Source organism: Strix uralensis, chromosome 4, assembly GCF_047716275.1.
Source record: "Strix uralensis isolate ZFMK-TIS-50842 chromosome 4, bStrUra1, whole genome shotgun sequence".
NCBI classification, from domain to species: domain Eukaryota; kingdom Metazoa; phylum Chordata; class Aves; order Strigiformes; family Strigidae; genus Strix; species Strix uralensis.
In genome coordinates, this window is record NC_133975.1 from 96,201,603 (window position 1) to 96,220,880 (window position 19,278).

At 44.4% G+C, this 19,278-nt stretch overlaps 2 protein-coding genes across 5 annotated transcripts in view; one reads left to right on the plus strand and one right to left on the minus strand.

Moving 5' to 3' along the window:
- Positions 1-5,797, plus strand: part of ARG2 (arginase 2) — a 25,088-nt gene extending 19,291 nt beyond the window's left edge. For all 3 annotated transcript variants that reach the window (XM_074868080.1, XM_074868078.1, XM_074868077.1), the window contains 4 exons: positions 2,645-2,739; positions 2,861-2,965; positions 4,428-4,564; positions 5,466-5,797. In XM_074868080.1, the coding sequence (XP_074724181.1) occupies positions 2,645-2,739; positions 2,861-2,965; positions 4,428-4,564; positions 5,466-5,671 (543 nt within the window). In that variant the 3' untranslated portion in view covers positions 5,672-5,797. The remainder of the gene's footprint in view (positions 1-2,644; positions 2,740-2,860; positions 2,966-4,427; positions 4,565-5,465) is intronic.
- Positions 1,499-18,613, minus strand: VTI1B (vesicle transport through interaction with t-SNAREs 1B). 2 transcript variants are annotated; one of them, XR_012628888.1, is made up of 7 exons: positions 18,428-18,613; positions 13,065-13,123; positions 10,621-10,812; positions 9,113-9,286; positions 7,209-7,270; positions 5,895-6,171; positions 1,499-1,931 (listed from the first exon to the last, which is right to left on the minus strand). XR_012628888.1 is itself a non-coding variant. In XM_074868082.1 (6 exons), exons 1-6 carry the CDS (start codon positions 18,540-18,542, stop codon positions 6,075-6,077), a joined length of 699 nt encoding a protein of 232 aa, XP_074724183.1. In that variant the 5' UTR covers positions 18,543-18,613; the 3' UTR covers positions 5,787-6,074. The 2 variants fall into 2 exon arrangements, 1 of the variants encoding a protein (XP_074724183.1); XM_074868082.1 differs by lacking the exon at positions 1,499-1,931 and having other exon boundaries at positions 5,787-6,171.
- Positions 18,614-19,278: the final 665 nt, after the last annotated feature.

Here is a 19,278-nt window from a genome sequence, read left to right on the forward strand (position 1 = left end):
TGAGAACAGGAGCAAAAAATTTCCTGTCCTTCTCTCCTGACTGCTTTGAAGGATTCTTTTTTGAATTCTAAAACTGCCTGCCACCAGCAAGAAGGGTACTCCAGTCCCACACTCTGCTAAGCGTAACTTCTCCAAGCGACGGGCAGACTAGCCAGTTGCACTTTGGTTCTCCAGGAGGTCTGGATCTTGTCAAAGCACACACAGCCCAGCAGTGCGAGAGGACTGGAGAGATTTAGCGGTGAGCCCTCTTACCTCCTTCCTTGCTTTCACTCATGCTGTGAAGGGGTTTTTGAGCAACCCCTCCCCACCATGACACATCTGTGTGCGTGCTTCTCTGGGTGGACTCCCATAATTCCACCAAAGTGGAATTTTGATGCCTATTGGTCATCAACCTCATAGTGTCAGGAAGGCTAGCGAGCACTTGGCTCCCTGTCTAGATTGCTTTGTAGAACCACAAGAAACAGCTCCTTTGAGGATACGAGAGCAAAATAGCCTGCATGATTACAGTTTATCTTCCTGATTCATTGCCCACCTCTACTAACTGGTACTGCTCTTCCAGCACCTCTAGGCACCTTGTTCTTCATTCCCCATCAAGAGGACGTGAGACAGAGGTAGTAGTGTAACATACGTCTCTCTGGGTGGCACAGCCTGCTCACACTGTTGTTGACCCTGTGCCAGCAGCTCCGTTCAGCTGCTGTAACCCTCGCTGGGGTTGCATGAGAACTGAGCCAGGAGCACTGTCTCTTTGCTTGGTTAGGTTTGGAGACACATCAAGTCCTTGTTCACTGCATGACCCTAACAACATTAGGTTATGGTTGGACTGGATGATCTTCAAGATCTTTTCCAACCTAGACGATTCTGTGATTCTGTGAAAGAGCTGTCCTGGGGCAACAGAACAGCGGGAACTCAGGTGGCACAACTGCCAACAACTCCCCCAGGGCTGTTTAAAGTCCTTCAGTTTGGGGTGTTCTCTAACCTGTTTTCAGAATCCCTTGTGTATCCAGGGCTAATGAGCTTGGTCAGTGCTCTACTGAATTAAATACCCACCCCCAGCAGACAACAGGAAGTACAGAAGTGATGCATCTGGCTGGGAAGGAAAATAAAGCTTTTGGCCAGGTTGCTGTAGAACCATCCCTGGCGGTGCTTGCACAGTCCCTTCACAGGCTGTCAGCTGCTGCCCGTTTGCCCAGGGAGCTCCATGGGAGCACTGCTTGGTACTCCTCAAGGCAAGGGGGCACTTCAGGGGGTTTAAAATCTTTTAAAAATAATTTTGCTGCTTTAAGGGGAAAATATTTATGAACATAATCCTTTGACTGGCATTCCTCAAACCAAGCATTAGTGTCAGGGCTCCTGGAACCACTCAAACTAAACTCAGAAACTGCTATTAATAACTTACCCTGAAAATGCCTGCACCTTCTTCTGATGCCTGTTTGGCTTTACTATCAGCAACTCCTTTTCTATTGCAACAAAGCAAAACCAGAGCCTACCAAAGGAAGTTAGGGCATTCCATTTTCTTTATTTAAAGAGGAAGAGGTATAATTAAAAATGGCAGTATTAAATCTACTAAATCACTGATACTAGAGATATTTGACAACATTATCAATACTATGCTCAGTTTATGGTATGGTGATGGGTTTCACAGATACAGCTTCATTTCCAAGACCTGAGTTATTTTTCCTAGTGGTCTCCAATTCATTTATCACTCTGCTGAATTCACGACTGCAGAAAAGTTTCAGGTCATCGCCCCAGAGTAACAAATACTTTTATTGCATGTGTGTATTTAATCCCAATGTAATTATAGCTATGGGTGTGATAGCCTTTAAGAACAAATCCAAATGTAACTAGAATATAATTAGTAATTGAGAGGTGTAAGAGGGAAACAAAGCCTTCTTGCTGCTTGACAGCTGTGTTGGCTGTAGCCATTTTCAGAGCTGGGAGAGGAAGAAGAGAAATTTGAGTTAATTTAAAGCACTCCTAAAATTAGAAGATATTACTAACTGAAGGATTTTTATAATTGCATACCATGCCTATGTAATCACTAAAGCTGAAAAATGACCTCATCATCTTTCACTTGCTGTCCTAGGCCTGCTCTCTTCAGTCCTACGTTAAAAACCAGTATGATGTAGTCCCAGGTGGAAGCCCAGCTTCTTGTTGTGCTTTTACCTTTTTTTTTTTTTAAACTTCACACAGCGTTTGTCCATCTCTAACATTGTTTTTGCAACAAAGTTTGCATGACTTTTTGGTGATTCTCCTAAAAAGACAGAGGTGCCTTGGTTTTTATTCTTCCACTTAAGCCTGATGTACTGTGTAAGTTACACAGCATTACCATTACCTGCACTCTTATAAGTGATCTACATCTGGGTATCTGGTTTCTCATCATTCCCCCTTACATTCACTGATAGTAATTACCTATTGCTTGTGGATTTGGACTTCTTTAAAGTGGAAAATGCTTAACATTCAGCTCTGGTAAAATGGTACAGCAAAGGTAGGGACTGATTAAATCGGGAAGACAAGCTCCCAAGTGATGAAGTTCCTCTGTTTAGACAGAGAAAGGATGCTATAAATAAAATTTTGAGGGAAGCACTAAATCCAGTTTTGTTATATATGTCATTAAACTAACCTAATACCAAACCTTTGCTTGCAGGTACCACAACTTCCTGGCTTTTCCTGGCTAAAGCCCTGCCTTTCAGCATCTGATATTGTGTACATTGGTTTGAGGGATGTGGATCCTGCTGAATAGTAAGTTGATCAAAGGATTTCTGTAAAGGCTGAAATCATAAGCTTCCTTCCACTTCTGGCTGTTCACAAGGGCTGCTAGGTTTAAGCTTAGGCCAGTAATGATTTAATTTTATTTTAACAGCTATATTTTGAAGAACTATGACATCCAGTATTTTTCCATGAGGGATATTGATCGCCTTGGAATTCAGAAAGTTATGGAAAGAACATTTGAACAACTGATGGGCAGGTAAGAAACTATTACCTGATTTAAAATACTGGTATCATCCACTTGTTGAACATCTACTTTCCCCAAAGTTATTTAAGTGAAGGTCACTCTCGATGGAAGGCGGCCTAACAGAACTGTGACAGTGTCCAGTAAATAGTAAAGTCTTAGCACAGACTTTAGTCCTCGACTTCCACATCTTGACCGGGAACCATTTCACAGTCTTTGGCAAAAAGCTACAAGGTAGGTTACAGTAGCCACTACAGTTGTGGCTCTGTTTTATAGGATTTGTTCTGTTTCTTGAGGAATTCTGCCTTTTGCTGCTGTTTGACAAGATGTTTGAATCCACTCAGAGTCTAGGGTATACATTAAACTTTTGACAAAATATATAGCAACTTGACAGTAACTTGAATTCAGCTGTTACTGCGTGAGCAATAAGCATTTGATGGCTTCTTCCTTAGGCAATGTGCACATACGCTGTCCTGATGGCAGCTGTTCAGCTAGCCAAGTTCCCTGTAACCACGCCCTGGCTTCAGGTCAACGCTGGAGCCTCTGCTAACCGTGCTCACGTCTGGGGACCCAGATCAGGGAGCAAACCATGCTTGCCTGGGGACACGGGGAGAGGATCCCAGTTAGGAAGGGTAACCTCGCACCACAGGGCAGAACAGAGTCCTGTAGGCAGGGCAAGGTCCGTGTATCTGCGCTGTGTGCTGTTGTATCTAAAGGTGTGCTCACCCTCCCTAGCTCCAGCTGTGCCCAGTAAAGGAGTTGCTAATCTGCATTAAGTTGGAAGTACACAGCCTACCACTTAAATAGCTCCTCTGAGTGACAAGCACTGTCCCATTTATTAAGCTGCCATCAGTTGCCAGACTTCATGTAGTAAGCAACTAATGGTTTAGGTTTGAGATTATTCTTCACTTTCTCAACTAGGCTTACATGGCAGAGTCTGGGGGCAGCCTCCAGCTCTTGACCTGAGAAATGCAGAATGCCCCATTTGTCCTGATGAGCTGTCTGTGAAATCCTCAAGCCTGGTGCTCGCTCTATCCTAGAGGCCATGCAAATCAATGTTCCTGCCTTTCACCCTGGCTTCTGTACAAAAGGAGAAAAAGCTGGATTATACCATACATTTCTCTACATTTTCCAAGTGAAGAGACAAATACCAGCTAAGGTGGTTAGAACAAAAGTAATTCTCTTCAGCCAGATCACACCTGAGCAGATGCTGAGTGAAACTAGAAGGACAAACTTCTGTTCTCCCACTGTGCACTGGGGGAAAGTTCTGAGCTAGGAGATGTTTCAGGGTCCAAAGATATTTAAAAAAAATTAAAAATCCTTTCCACATGTATATAAGACATGATACAGGATTTAGTGGGGGCCTTTAGCATCACAGAGCATGACATTACCTTGCTGATCAGCCAGGACAGTAAGAAATAGATGTAGAAAAAGTTGAAGGTTCTGAGATTGCTTTTCTTGTTTTATTCTGTCTCAGGAGACAGAGACCAATTCACCTGAGTTTTGACATTGACGCTTTCGATCCCTCACTGGCTCCAGCAACTGGGACTCCTGTTCTAGGCGGACTGACTTACAGAGAAGGCATGTACATCACAGAGGAAATACATAACACAGGTAGGAGTTGACCAGCAGTACTGGACTAAGCAAGGACAGGACACACTACACAGAGCTCATACGGGTTATGTTTTTCCCGTGTAACTAGATAATAAGATAAACATAGTCAAAGCTAAGGTGCCTACAAAGTCAATTCAGCCTTCAGCAAGGGAAAAAGACGTCCTAGGGTTGGGCAGTACCCGGGTGTTGGAAGCAGCTTAACCATCAACAACTTCAATTTACCAAAAGTAAATAAAATACATAATATATTAACAACCATTGCCAAAAATGACTCAGTCATCTTGTATAATACTGTCCCCTATTTCTAACCACATGGGGTGAGATGGGCATCTGGAATAAAAAAAATGGATGCAAACAATTTTAAACAGTGTGAAGTCCCACTCTAGGATTCAAGGCTAACAAATCAAGCTCTCACTAGGTACACTGCAGCTGACACATGAGGACTTTCCTCCTTATGCCATGGAGTTTTATTTAATGTGTTTAAACAATGAGTTAATTGCAGTAAAAGAAGGAAAAAAACCCGAACCAGACAACAGAGTCAATAGAATCATGAATAAGATGGCAAAAAACATCAGGTGAGGCTATTCTATATCCCCTAGTTTTTGGACTGGGAGAAAACAAAATTAAAAACCATTCCTTTCATAAGTGTATACAGAACATCAGACTTACTTTTCCTGAATGCTAAAAGCATGAATGAGGTAGTGACGATGTAAGAAAGAACCAAATTAAAACCACAGTCTAGCATCTAAGAATGACAACCTCATCCCTCACTTGAGGGCCAGTTTTACTTGTCTAAGGGGTAGAGTAGGTCACAAGGTCAAATATCAGACTTGATGCAGTGAAACCCTATTGGAGACTTTACCCTTTGTCATAGTACCAAAGCTGTAAATCATTTTCACAGGAATGCTTTCAGCTGTAGACATGGTTGAAGTCAATCCACTGCTTGGAGCATCTCAAGAGGAAGTGAACGCAACTGCTAGTCTTGCAGTCGACGTGATAGCAACGTGCTTTGGGCAGACAAGGGAAGGAGCGCACACTGCTTTTGATGAACTCCCAACACCCAGTTCTCCAGATGAATCTGACAGTGAAGAGCAAGTGAGGATTTAAGAACTCAAAGTGGTGGGTACGTTGGACATTACAGAGCTCTGCTGAGGCACTTGAGTGGATTGATTGTCAACACTTGGCAAATACTGTTAACTTCTCTGTTTTTAAATAAACTAGCTTTTCCACTGATTGGTGGCTACTTTATTACATACCAAGATTTATTCATTTAGTGAAGTATATACAAACTGAGACAATAAAATATTTATTACCTTCTGATTAATCTTACCAGTAGTTCAAGTCTGTCTCTGCATTGTCCTTTTATTCCCCTTCTCTGTCCCTCTAGTGTCAGTACAGTTTCAGCTGAACCTGCTGTCCCATGAGACAGTTCAATCCTCGGACAGTCAGAGGGAACAGACAGCCCAGCCAGTTCCTCAGCAGTAGAAAAGCTCATCTTGGTCGTGAAAATTCATCTGCTGCGAAAGAACTTGTAGTAGACCACACCTCCCAGGATGGCTAGTTCCAGGATGATGATAATTGACAGCAACAACTTGTTAGTGGTAACTCTAGAGTTAAAAAATAAAAAATCCAAGATAGCTTTTTTTCTCCCTTGATTATGAAAGCAGATTCTAGATAATTTGATCACCATCTTACCTTCAATAAATATAGTCCCTGTTTCAGCTAGACCACAAAGTGCAATTTGAATAGCTCTTAACAAGCAGGAAGGGACACACTCAGTTTCCTACTCGTGTTTTCCTGGAAATTCTGCTTAAATCTTCTACTTCAACAGTAGCAGTTCTGTTCCTCTTCCCCTGCCCCATGTAAGGGAGATCATTGTGCTCTGTATGTGCCTACTCATTCAATTAAGCAAAGAGGAAAAGATCAGTTGAACTCCTGTGCTAAAGCCCACACAGTGGTGCTTTGACTCGGAACTGTGTAGTTGAAGTATATAAAATCTCCAACTAATAATGTATTTTTACTATTGAAATGACGCTGTTACTGTAACTTCCTTTAGCAATGGGTATAAAGGAGGAAAGGTTGTTAGGCCAGAAGTACCTACTGGAAATACACTCCATGAACTGGTTTATAGGGATCATTAAACCACACAGTTTAGAAACTGCAGATACACTTAAGCAGTCACAACTGGTGTATGGTGAGGGTCAGCGTTTCCCCTATGACAGCCCAGCTATGCTACAGCATTACTGTGGGCTCCACAGACTTGTCTGTGTCATCAGACATCTGACTTGCTCAGTGCCGCAGGGATTTATGGCACAGCTTCCTCCAACCTGAATAACAAGGAGTTGCATCTAAAGTTACCATTAGCAATGCGGTGGAACAATATCATGAGGGATGGTTAAAGACCCCATATTATCCTAAACAAGCAGCACAAATTCAGTAGTGCTCAACTACCTGTACTCCATTACGTAATTACCAGAGAGGAGAAAACACAAATTAGCATCTGCAGATGGGCACACATTCTGTTTACACATTCCCTAGAACCTCCCTGCGGTTCCCGCTGACACCCTGTTCTTTATTTTTTTGCCTGAAACCGGCAGGCAACAGTGCTACCGCCCAGTGCTGCTCCAAGTCAGTCGCTACTCACCTCCTGGACATAGAACGTAGAATCTTGCGACTCTTGCTCAAGTTCTCGCTTGTATTCACCAACTAAGGAGAAACAAAAGTTATCTGTCAGTTGAACAAGTATACAGCAACTCTGCAAAGATGCACCTGGAAGTAGCTGGTGTTGACTGTTGCCATTAACAGGACCAAGGCCAACCATATATGCTCCAAATTCAGAGACAACACTGTTCTCTACACAATACGAGCTTTCTAAGGAGGAAATAATGACTCTCCCTTAGATACATACAAAGATATGCAATTTAGGATCACTTTCAGCCCCTTTAGTTAATCTACAGATATCGGAAAGTTGGTATTAGCTCCTTTCATTAAATTTCATTATTCTAATTGTTGACACCAGAAGAAATGATACTGACTGTTCTCCCCAGTGCGTATCTGGAACCATCTGAAATGCTGTTCAGTTTCTGGCAAAGAAAGAACCACGTTGCACTGACAGGTCTAAGTGACCCAGCGGGTGTGAGCTCTGTTAATAGATGATCCATTTCAGCTTTGTAACGCTCAGAAATGAACTGTCAAATATTTCTCAGTCAGCTATTAAGCAGCATGTAATTAAGTGAGGTTACAGACAACTAAGAAAGCTGTTGTCTCACAGAGTCAGGATTTATGATGTATCTGGAGGTCTCCAGGTAAGATTCCACTATTCCACTTCAAACCTCCAAGGGAAGTGAAAGGTAAGCCAGGTCGCTCGCTCGCCACTGCAGATGCCTGCCCGCACAATTCCTCTGTCATTTAAGCTATTGCCCCCAACTGCAGAACTGGTCACTTTGCACTGAGACAGACTGGACAAGCTGGGAAGAAAACTACCAAGTCCAGCCAAAACATGCTAGATTTCTGATCTTTGCTATGGCAGACCAAGCAAGAAGGAAATCTGCTTCTAGTTGGAATGCAAGGTGACTACAATTCAGCAATACGATGCCTAAAAGGCTCACAATGGAAGCCACAGATTCATGAACAATCTGTGGATAGATTGACACGCTTGAAGGGCTGTAATATTTTTAATCAGAAAAAGAACAGACAAACACTATACCTATAAATCTTAAGATCATGTTTCCTTTCCTGATCTCCAACCCAAATCTGGGAGCAAATAAAATTCTGACTGAAATCCAAAAACTACTTAAATGAAAAAGCTGCAGGCTCTGTTACAATGAGACAACTCCCAAGAGAAAGGGTATGCGTTTCGTTCTGGCTGAGCCTCCTTACTTGCCAAACTCGCCCTACCCCTGCAAGTCACTCACCTAAAAGCTTTACACTCAGGAGCCCTTGTACACACAGAAAATCCCATCAGTTTTGTTACTTAAAACCCAAAATTCTTAGTTTTGCACAGGTGTGTAAACAAAACAAACCACTTCTTTAAAGCTTCCACAGTAGAAGCAGAGCCGCTTGACCCAAGGATGAGGAACAGGCATCTTGTCTGACACCACTTTCCCCCTCCTTAGCTAACCTACAAATATTGGAAGGTTAGTAATTAAGTAATTAAGCTTCAATTAAATTCCATTTCATTAGAAGAACCTGGTAACTGCCTCCCAAATCTCAACCTTTACTAGTAATCCAGTGGTGAGCAACTCCTCAGCAATTTTTTTAAATCTAATTTTTTCAGTAATGCTATTTTTTTTTAGCAGATTTATAGGTCTAATACCCAGTCTTGCACAGACACGGCAGCAGACATTTGGCCAGGGCTTTGGGCCCTTCTACAGTGATTATTTTCCTTTTATGAGCACAGCATAGAAACGTGGCAGCCTGGATTTGGTCTGCAGAAACACCATCTGGGTTACCATGTCTAGGGAGGGCTGTGAGAGTAATTACTGGCGCACAGTCCCTCAGGCTAACATCAGGTTGTTTCAACACAATGCCCACAGCTTCTCTGCTTACTCTGCTCTTGGTGCGCTCCAGTTGCTCCCGCTGCTCCCCAAGTTCTTCAATTATATCGGTCCCAATCTGATCTGTTTCAGCAGCAATTCGGTGCGAGCGCTCAATGCTCTGACTGGCTCGGTTCAGGCTGTCTGTTCCCTGGAGAAGCAGCACCCTCTGTGACTGCAGATGAGTCTGAAAAATAACATATGCTTAACGATTAAGCACAAAGACAGAGGTATCAGGCTTCTGACATATTAAAAAGTTAGGCCGTGACTCCACAGGCCATCCATTTGTGTTAGCTCTACACGCTTCTCATGCTAGCTGATGTAGCCCAGTTAATTTTGAAAGAGTTCTTGTTCATGTTGTAAGATTATGGCAAAATCTCGTTAAACCTTGAAAAAGAAGGACACACAGCTAAAGCAGTTACAAAAAACTGTCTTTGCAACAATTTACTTTTCCATCAAAGAACATTTACATGAAAATATCATCTTTGGTTTCCAGATGCTAACTTTTCCTTCTGTTTGTATATAAATTCAGTCTTATTTGTGACTTCACAGTTGGTTGCCAGGGAGATCATTAAGAGTTTACAGTCAAAAGGATTAGGAACAAACAGCACTAACAGATGGATTGCTAAGTAACAAAGATCCTCTTTTCATGCCAGTAGCCTCGGCTAGAGGATAAGAAAAATGTTTGCTGACTTTGGGGTCAAAAGGTAGTTCAAACTAAAGTATTTTCTTAAGCTTCAGAAAGCCTAATCTACCACCCTGCTCTCAGGTTTTTGACAAACCAATCAACAGGAATCAAATGCAAAAATTTACCAAGCTACTGCAGAACAAGATACTAAGCAAAGAGCCTCCCTCAAACCTTCCTTATCTAAGGCAGGCAAACAAAAGCCCACCTCTGTGAACTTTCTGTCCAGATGACAACACTTTGAAGATAATAAGCAGATTCAGCCTCACTAGCTCAGACATATCTAAGCATATCTGGTAAACAAAGACTGGTGTGTTCTTGCACTGGAGCAGCACATCCATAGTGAACAAAGTGCTCCAGCACGGCTTCTTGTATTTCCTTGAAATTGTTTACACTGAGACTGCTTAAAAGAGAATTCTACTGAAGAACCTATACAAGGTGCATGATCCACTCTGCTAGTTTTGGAGACCAGAAGTAGATCAGTTAACCTTTCTTCTCAGTCAGTAGCGTCACTTTTGTGTTTTCACTGCTGTAGGGGAATGATTAAATAAAGCATTTCAGTACAGAACGTTGTGGAAGTTACTAAGCACATGGCATTCAAGGAGTTCCATTTTGATTATACTCATATCTTTGTTTTAGAACAGAAAATCTCTCTGAGTTCCAAGTGTTCCTTCTCCTCCCTGAGATATTCATGTTACATGCAGACAGATATACAGGGAGTTATACAAGCACAAAAGCTAAGTGGATTAAAGTAGAAACGCTGTAAACAGTATACCTGGAATATTATTTTTAAACAATCACAGCAGTGTTAAATAAAATTTATATCTAATTCTCACACTCTGTTCATTTTCTGTGGAGAAGATTCCGTATTTTATATCGCCTTGACTTCCAGGGCCCAATCCCAAATCTGTGCTTCTCAGCTCTCTCTGGAACATGGAGAGGTCTCTTCTGTACGCCCGGATTTTGCTCATCATTTGGTTGCGGAACGGCAGAGGAGCATACTTCAGTTCTTCCTCCATTTCCCGCAGCTTTAACAAAAGAAAATGTGTTTATTTTTAAAGCACCAGATCTATTCTTAGGAGCACCTATATTCAAAGCTCACCACCAGATGAAGGGATTCACATGTTTTTATGTAATTGGGCAAGGAGGATTAACCCCAAACCCTATACCCCTCATCTACTATCAACTGCACCATTCTGCCTAAAGCTGTTCAGCCCACATGCATTTTCAGATACACAGTGCCTCAAGAAAAAATAATTGCCAAGCTTAAATGCTTGATTTTTTCTGAAACATCACTCCGTAACTTCAAAATGTGCAGTTCTCACTTTCATCTAGTTTAAGCATTTATAGGATGGATATGGTATCAGCTTCTCATCACATTTATCACATAGGTAGGCATGCCACTAAATTCACACTCTGAACATCTGGGCCTGGCAACTAGTTAGGGTTTGTAGACTCCGAGATTTTGGATGCATGAATTTTCATACCAGCTTTCAGTGACAGTTGTTTTATATTCACAACGCTGAAAGCTGTCTGCCAATATGAGCTCTCTCACAATATGAGCTCTACATCTCATACATCACCTACACAGATGCAGGTCAATAAACCCCAGTTAGTTAGAGTAATAAAGCATCATGTTCAGCTGTGACTCAAAAACAGCCTAACAGCACATTAATATGAGAAGAAAGCTTAATCCATAATGTCTTGCTTAAAAAGACAAGTCACATGGAGTTTTTTGTGCTGTTCCATGTCACCTGCTGTCCAGGAAGCCTACACAATAGAGGTTTCAAATATTCAAGGTCCCTGATATTTAACCATCAGACTATTATAGAAAGATCAGATAGGTTAAGACCAACATGAAAAAAGACAGTAGGGGGGAAAAAAAAGCAGCAGATTCTCTACATGCCCTCCCTACAATCTCTAGTAATTTTAATTGCACCTCTATCACTCTCCTTTGTTCAACAAAGGGAAGGCAATATCCAAACCCAGCAAATAAAAAAAAAAAAAAGCTTGTAAGAGTATTTGTCTGTATCTGTATATATAGATCTTAAACATGTGATTAACAGAGGTGAGGGGCGGAACGTGCTGGGTTTGTGTCTGTAATGGGTTTTTTGGTAGTGGGGTAGGGGGCTACAGTGGTAGCCCCCTGTGAGAAGCTTCTCGAAGCTCCCCTGGCTCCAAGTTGGACCCACCTCTGGCCAAGGCTGAGCCAATTAGCAACAGTGGCTGCACCTCTGTGATAATGTATTTAAGAAGGGGAATCTGGGACTTGTGAGGAGGAGCTGTGAGGAGAACACCTCTGCAAATGCCGGGGTCAGTGCAAGAAAGGAGGATGAAGCGGGGGAGGATGCATCAGTGCAGAGACCCCCTGCAGCCCGTGGTGAGAGGGCAGGCTGTGCCCCTGCAGCCCATGGAGGTCACCAGTGGAGCAGATGCCAACCTGCAGCCCGTGCAGGACCCCACACCGGAGCAGCCACCTGGGTTGGTGGCCGGGACTCTGTGGGAAGCCCCTGCTGTTGTAGTTCGGTGCTGGGAGGACTGTGACACACGGTGGGGATCCATGCCGGAGCAGTTCAAGAAGGCTGCGGCCCGTGGGAGGGACTCACATCAGAGAAAGTTCGTGGAGGACGGTCTCCTGTGAGAGGGACCCTGTGCTGGAGCAGGGGAAGAATGCGAGGAGTCCTCCCCCTGAGGAGGAAGGAGTGGCAGGACTGACCGCACCCCCACTCACCTGTCCCCTGTGCTGCTGGCGGGGGGAGAAGGTACAAAAATCGGGAGCAGAACTGAGCCTGGGAAGAAGGGAAGGATTGGGGGGGGGGGGGGGAAGGTGTTTTTAAGATGTGGTAATGCTTCTTACTGTCCTACTCTGTCTGGTAAGTGTTGTTGTTGTTAATGTTTGAATTAAATTGGTGTTCTTTTTTTCTTCCCCTAATAAGTCTGTCTTTTGCCCATGACCATAATGGGTGAGTCATCCCTCCCTATCCTTATTTCGATTCCTGAGCCTTTTGTTTCTTTTTTCTTTCCCATTCCTGAGGGGGAAGGGGCGAGCAAGCAGTTGTGTGGTTGCCCTCTGGGCCTAACCCACGACAATATGTATATAGATCTATACAACAGTCTTGACAGACACACCTATCAGATCCGTTAATCAAACATTAAAAAAATACAACATCTGCCTGCCAGAATAGGATCCATAAAGAAAAAAAATTTGGAAGTACTGTCCTTTTTAAGGCATCAATATTTCAACCAGTCAGAAAGGCCAGAAGCCTAGACTTATGCTTACCGTTTCATCTGCTTCACGCTGTTTCTCATCAAATTCTCGAACTAATTTTTTCTTCTCCTCTGTAAAAGAAAAAGTAGTATGTCAGATAAACTATAGAGAAATAACAGAACTCCAACTCAACCCATTATAGACAAGGAAGGTGCCACAGATGGCTGATTGCAGAGAGTATCTGAGGTCAAAACTTACCTCAAAGAGGAACAGCCTGTTCTTAGGACAACTTTTCAGAAGGGTGTGGGGGGAGAGAGCAGAAACCACCCTTCCAAATGCTGGCCACTACCTCTGGTAGACAAAAGAAGTAATTTTTCAAACTTCAAATATTTTTCTGACCTATTATCCTCCAATCTCCACTGACAGAATTGTGTGTTGAAAAACAGTCAACATGAAAGAATAACAGAGAGGACATGCTGGTAAACAGCTCACAAATATTTCTTATTTTTTGCATACATTTGGCAAGATTACTGAAGGCTCAAATTATAATTTGGATTTGAACAGAACATCAAGTCAATCTACATTCCCAAGTGAGCCCTGAAGCTCCTGGCAGACAGGGCACTCTGCATTCTAGTGGTCATAAAGTAACTGGGTAACCCAGGATAAGCATTCTAGAGTACTCAGAGATTAAAGATCCCACCAAGGTATCACCTCAGGTTCACGGATTAATGCCCAAATGCTTCCCTCTTCTGGAATGACATCAGTTGTTTGAATCAGCCAACAAAATTATACATTTTGGTTGTCTAAGACAGTCATTTGCTAAGACTCTTGTACCTAGGGCTTTGGAAGCCAAAGGATGGGTTTCACTGTTGTTACCCTATTTTTAAACAAAATCTTAAGACATGTATTTTGCATGTGTTAAAAAACTATCATACCTCTCTAATATCCACAATCAATGAAAGTGCAATTCTGAAACTCTCAATGGAGCAAAAATGTATGGTTTTTAAGCTTTTGCAAAAGCCCTGAAGACGACCACCAGAGGACTCTTGTAGAGCACTGCAAATGAAACCAAATCCTATCAGAAGTCTGATAAATACACATCAGCCTAGTTCGTCCCTCTCAGGAAAGAATAAGTCAATCTTAAATAAAATTTGGGGTTGCAAAAAATGCAGACAATCATCTTGGTAAAACTTCTCTAATTTGATTAAACTTGAAGACAATATTATGAAGACATTGTTGCAGCAAAAAAAGACTTAATACCTTTTTGTAAATATGGTCCTCTGCAGAAGAAGCAGTTTTTAAACCACTGAGCTCTCAACAGAGAATAAGAAACAAAATCTGAAGCAATCAAAATATTTTTCTATAGCTCCCCTCACATACACAACATGCCTAAGCTGTAGACTTTCCTTTTCAGTTCAAATTCATATTAAGCCCCAGATTTTGAACTGTAGAGAACTTAGGACAGAATTAAAAATCATCATCTAACAAGAAGCTATTCTTGCAAGTAGCACACGGAATTATTGCAGACTAAGCCACGTTATGACTGTTAATATATGACACACTAGCTGGTATCACGCCCCTGGTTTATTCAGGAAGAAATGCTGACTTACAAGGTTCCTAAACACACTCTCCTCAACTTCCTCCATGACTTGCCACCATGTACATTTGTGCTGATGCAATTATTTGTGTAGCTGGGTTGTAAGTGAAATCATGGACATGAACTGCAGGAAAACAGCCTTCAGAAGTCAATATTTTCTTTCATACAGGCCATTTCACTAATCCGATTTAAGTAGTGCCCTCTTAAAACAACTGCTGTCTCAAACTAATTGAAACCTGGTGCAGTACCAAAAAAGCTTCTTTCTGTCCCCCAAGAGGATTAAGACAACAATGCACTTATAACCGAGCAGCCAAAGAAATGTTAGTTTCCAAAAGTCAAGTAGCAATGGCTTGAGACTTTTTTTGTCTTTATGCCAACAAGAAATCAGGCAATGTGGCTTGAAAGCATTATACTGGATCTGGCCTAACAGAAATGCCAGAATATATCAAACAGTTTAATTCATATCACTCTGGATTAAACTGTGACTCAAAGTGCACTGAACTTTTTTAATGCAGTAAGTACCTAAGTCACAGTAACATTACCCACACGCTCATCAACATTTAACTGATCTATCTTGACACCGCACAACATCCTTGTCTCTAAGATGGAGAGACATGGGTTTGATGAATGGACTGCTTGGTGGATAAGGAATTGGCTGGATGGTCACACTCAAAGAGTTGTAGTCAACAGCTCCATGTCCGAGTGGAGAGCAGTGACGAGTGGTGTGCCTCAGGGATCAATACAGGGAACAGTGTTGTTTACCATCTTTGTTGGTGACACAGACAGTGGGATCGAGTGCACCCTCAGCAGGTTTGCTGATGACACCAAGCTGTGTGGTGTGGTCAACATGCTGGAGGGAAGGGATGTGCCATCCAGAGGGACCTGGACAGGCTGAAGAGGTGGGCCCGTGCAAACCTCATGAAGTTCAACAAGACCAAGTGCAAGGTCCTGCACATGGGTTGGGGCAATCCCAAGCACAGATACAGGCTGGGCAGATTGAGAGCAAGTGGATAGAAAACTGACTATGAGCCAGCAAGGAGCCAACTGTATCCTGGGCTGCATCAAGAGAAGTGTGGCCAGCAGGTCGAGGGAGGGGATTCTCCTCCTCTGCTCTGCTCTCATGAGACCCTCCTGCAGTGCTGTGTCCAGCTCTGGGGCCCACAACATGAGAAGGACATGGACCTGCTCAAGCAAGTCCAGAGGAGGCCACGAAGATGATCAGGGGGCTGGAGCACCTCCCCTGTGAGGACAGGCTGAGAGAGTTGGGGTTGTTCAGCCTGGAGAAGAGAAGACTCTGGGGAGACCTTATAGCAGCCTTCCAGTACTTAAAAGGGGCTACAGGAAAGCTGGGGAGGGACTCTTGATCAGGGAGTGTAGTGATAGGACAAGGGGTAACGGTTTTAAACTGAAAGAGGGCAGATTCAAATTAGATATAAGAAATGCTTCACTATGAGGGTAGTGAGGCACTGGAACAGGTTGCCCAGAGAAGCTGTGGCTGCCCCCTCCCTGGCAGTGTTCAAGGTCAGGCTCGACGGGGCTTTGAGCAACCTGGTCTGGTGGAAGGTGTCCCTGCCCATGGCAGCAGGGTTGGAACTGGATGATCTTGAAGGTCCCTTCCAACCCAAACCAGTCGACATAATTTCCAATCAGTTAGAAATAGATCCAGTTGAAAAGTACAGCTACCTGAATTAATTTAGAGGAAAGTATCTATATTTGGTAAAGATCCAGGCTGTTTAAAATTTAGCTGTTACAAATTTGAAAGGAAAAAATTTGTTCCTAGAGCTAGGGATTTATTATCTTGCTTACATAGAGTGAAACAGCATTTCCAAACCTCTGCCCCTCAAGGACTACAGATTCTGTCTTCCCTCAAGTTTCGGAGTCTGTCAATCATTTTAGGATTGTATGCAAGGTATCTTTTATTGCCTCCTGAAGTTTTCAGGACCAGGTAACTCGAAAAATAAAAATACACCACCCTCCCCATAAGTGCAAGAAGCAAGCAAAGCACGTTAGGAGAGTGGAACACCTTTATCAGATGGACAAATTCCTGACTTTATCTTAAACTCTCTTAGAAATACTTTTCAAAAATATTACCAGGATTTTTGCAGCAAAAAATTTAAAGAACAAAACAGTCATATTAAAATTTCATAGCATGTCTGAAAAATCAGTTTGTAATTATTTGTAATCTGTTGAAAAAAAATAATCTACAAGCATTGCAAAAATTGTTGCCTCTAAATACTCCATTTAAGCCCACTGCTCAAGGCTACCCCAGTTCCATGGAGACCCGACAAAGCTTTACTTCACCAAGAAGCTGAACCCTGACCACCCTCCTTTCTACAAGGAAATAAGGATTTCCTACAAGAAAAGGTATTTCTTCTTTTATGATTTTTATTCTTGTTGACCACTAGCGAAATTAAGTCAGCTTTGAAAGTTGCCATTTGCAGGTCTGAAGATGTTTCTTGTACCAAACTTTCTGGAAATGCTGATGACAAGGACTGTAACTCTGAATTTAACTCATTAAACAGAAAGCCAGAGTAAAAAACAGAATGTTAAGCTTTGCATAGCCTGTGTTATCTAGCACAGACTGGTATATTCTGAACAAACCATTTTTTAAGATTTTACACCTTAACACAAAATTGATCAATTTTGGGAAAATGACAAGACTACTGCAGAACGTGGCTGACAGCCCCTACTCGTTCTTGTAGTACAAAACCCAAGCTGAGCTACAGCAGCTCACGATAACTGTGTATCATGTTTCTCATCTAAAGAACTATTTAATCAAAGAGATTTGGTGACACTGGTAAAATTCTTCTTGTCAGATCACTTCCCTTTCCGGTTCTCAGATTACTGCCAATTACGCAGAACTGACTTAGAAGCACAATGCCAAGTCCTACAGAGAAGTGTTCTGTCAGAGTGTTTTACCCACTGCTATCATATAAGGAATACCTATAAAATCGGGTTTTGCTTCTAATAAAACTTTGTGTAGCTTGACAGATAGTTTTTTGTAGTCTGTGGGTAGGTAGGGCACAAACCAGGCTTCTAAAACAAACGCAAATCTTCTGCGGTAAGTCTACAAATGGTTGTGGACCGTTGCAATCATAAAAACTACTATTAATTCTTGCCGATGAGATTTTACATTGTTGACATCCAACAATGACCAAAAAAACAGAAAAAACCCACAGCACGGCAGCGTAGTTAGTTCACTTAGAGACAGAATGAAATAACATCCAAGTAACAACTCCTCCTCAGAGACGAGACTGAAAGCCCAGCACAGCAGCGCTTGGCTACGGACTTGAAATTTGCTAGACGAGAGGAGCTGTTCCAGAGGAATAAAGCGACACACCCGCCTCGCTACTTATATATTTGGGCTTTTGCACGATCAGATCTAATTCTCGAGAGCAAAGCTACCAGAATATAGCAGCAACACAGAAATAAGACACAGTGAAGCCAGGCCTAGCAAAGCCACCGGCCTCCTCCAAGAATGCGCTGCCTGGGTAAACTCCTCCCCCACCCGCCGGCTTCCTTCAAGGGACTCTGCCCTCCGGGCTGTCGAAACAGGTTTCTCTCTGAAGAAACATTCCAGCCGCCCCTGCAACAGCCCTGCCGGGTGGAGAGGCCGCCCGCGGGGGAGCCCCGCCAGAGGGCCGGCAGCCCGCGGGCAGGGAGCGACGCCGGGGCAGCCCGTCCCTAGCGACGGGGAGAGAGGCGGCCGCAGCGGAGGGGTCGGCCCAGCCCCGCTGCCGGTACAGCCCAGCCCGCTACCCGCACACCGTCCCGCGACCGCTACGCGCCCCGCTCCCCCCCCCGCACTAAGGGACGGCCACCGCCGCCGCCGCCTCACCGGCCGCGCTGCCCCGCAGCCGCTCGGGCACGCCCCGCAGGTCTCCGTGCAGTCCCCGGAAGATGTCGTGCAGCCGCTCCAGATGCTCCGAGGAGCCGGAGCCGCGGCCCGCCATGGTAGACACCCGCCCCCTCGGCGACGCGACGCAGCGCCGCTCCCCCGCCCGCCACTTCCGCCATCGGCGGCGGGGACCTCCCCCCGCGGAGCTGGGCGCCCGTGGCGCCGCCCGACCGCAAAGCCCCGCGCGGCGCGCAGCCCGCCGCCGCCTGCTGCCCGTGGGACGGGGCCGCCACGCGCCGCCATCGGGCCGCCTCCGGCGCCACCGCGCATCAGGCGCGGCCCCGGGCTGCCGCGGGGGGGCAGGGGGGCCTCGCGGCGCGCACTGCCTGCTGGGAGTTGTAGTCGCCCCAGGGGCGGCGGCGCCGCCGGAGCCGGCAGACGGCGCAGCACCCGGAGGAGGCCGGGGCGGGGGGGGGGGGGGGGCAGCGCCCCGTGCCCGGGGCCCTTCGTTTCTTGTGCTCGCTGGTAAAGGTGCGAGCGGGCGCCGCTGAGCCCCCCACCGCATCCCTCCCAGCCCGTAACGCACGCTTGCGTAGACGTCATTTCAGACGTTTTGCTGGGGTGCAAAGTTATCATAAACTTTGGCGTGAGGTGATGAAAATGTGTGTTGAAGGTCTCTCCAGACAGCCGCCGGGCTTCCCCTTCCGGCACTTCTCCGCTTATTAACGGGAAAGTGCAATTAAAACGGCTGTTTCAGACTGTTCGGAGATACCCAGGTCGGAGTCGAGCGCTGCCGGGGGCAGAAAAGCAGCAAGCTGCTGGCGTAGGGCCGGCCGCCCTGCTCCGGCCAG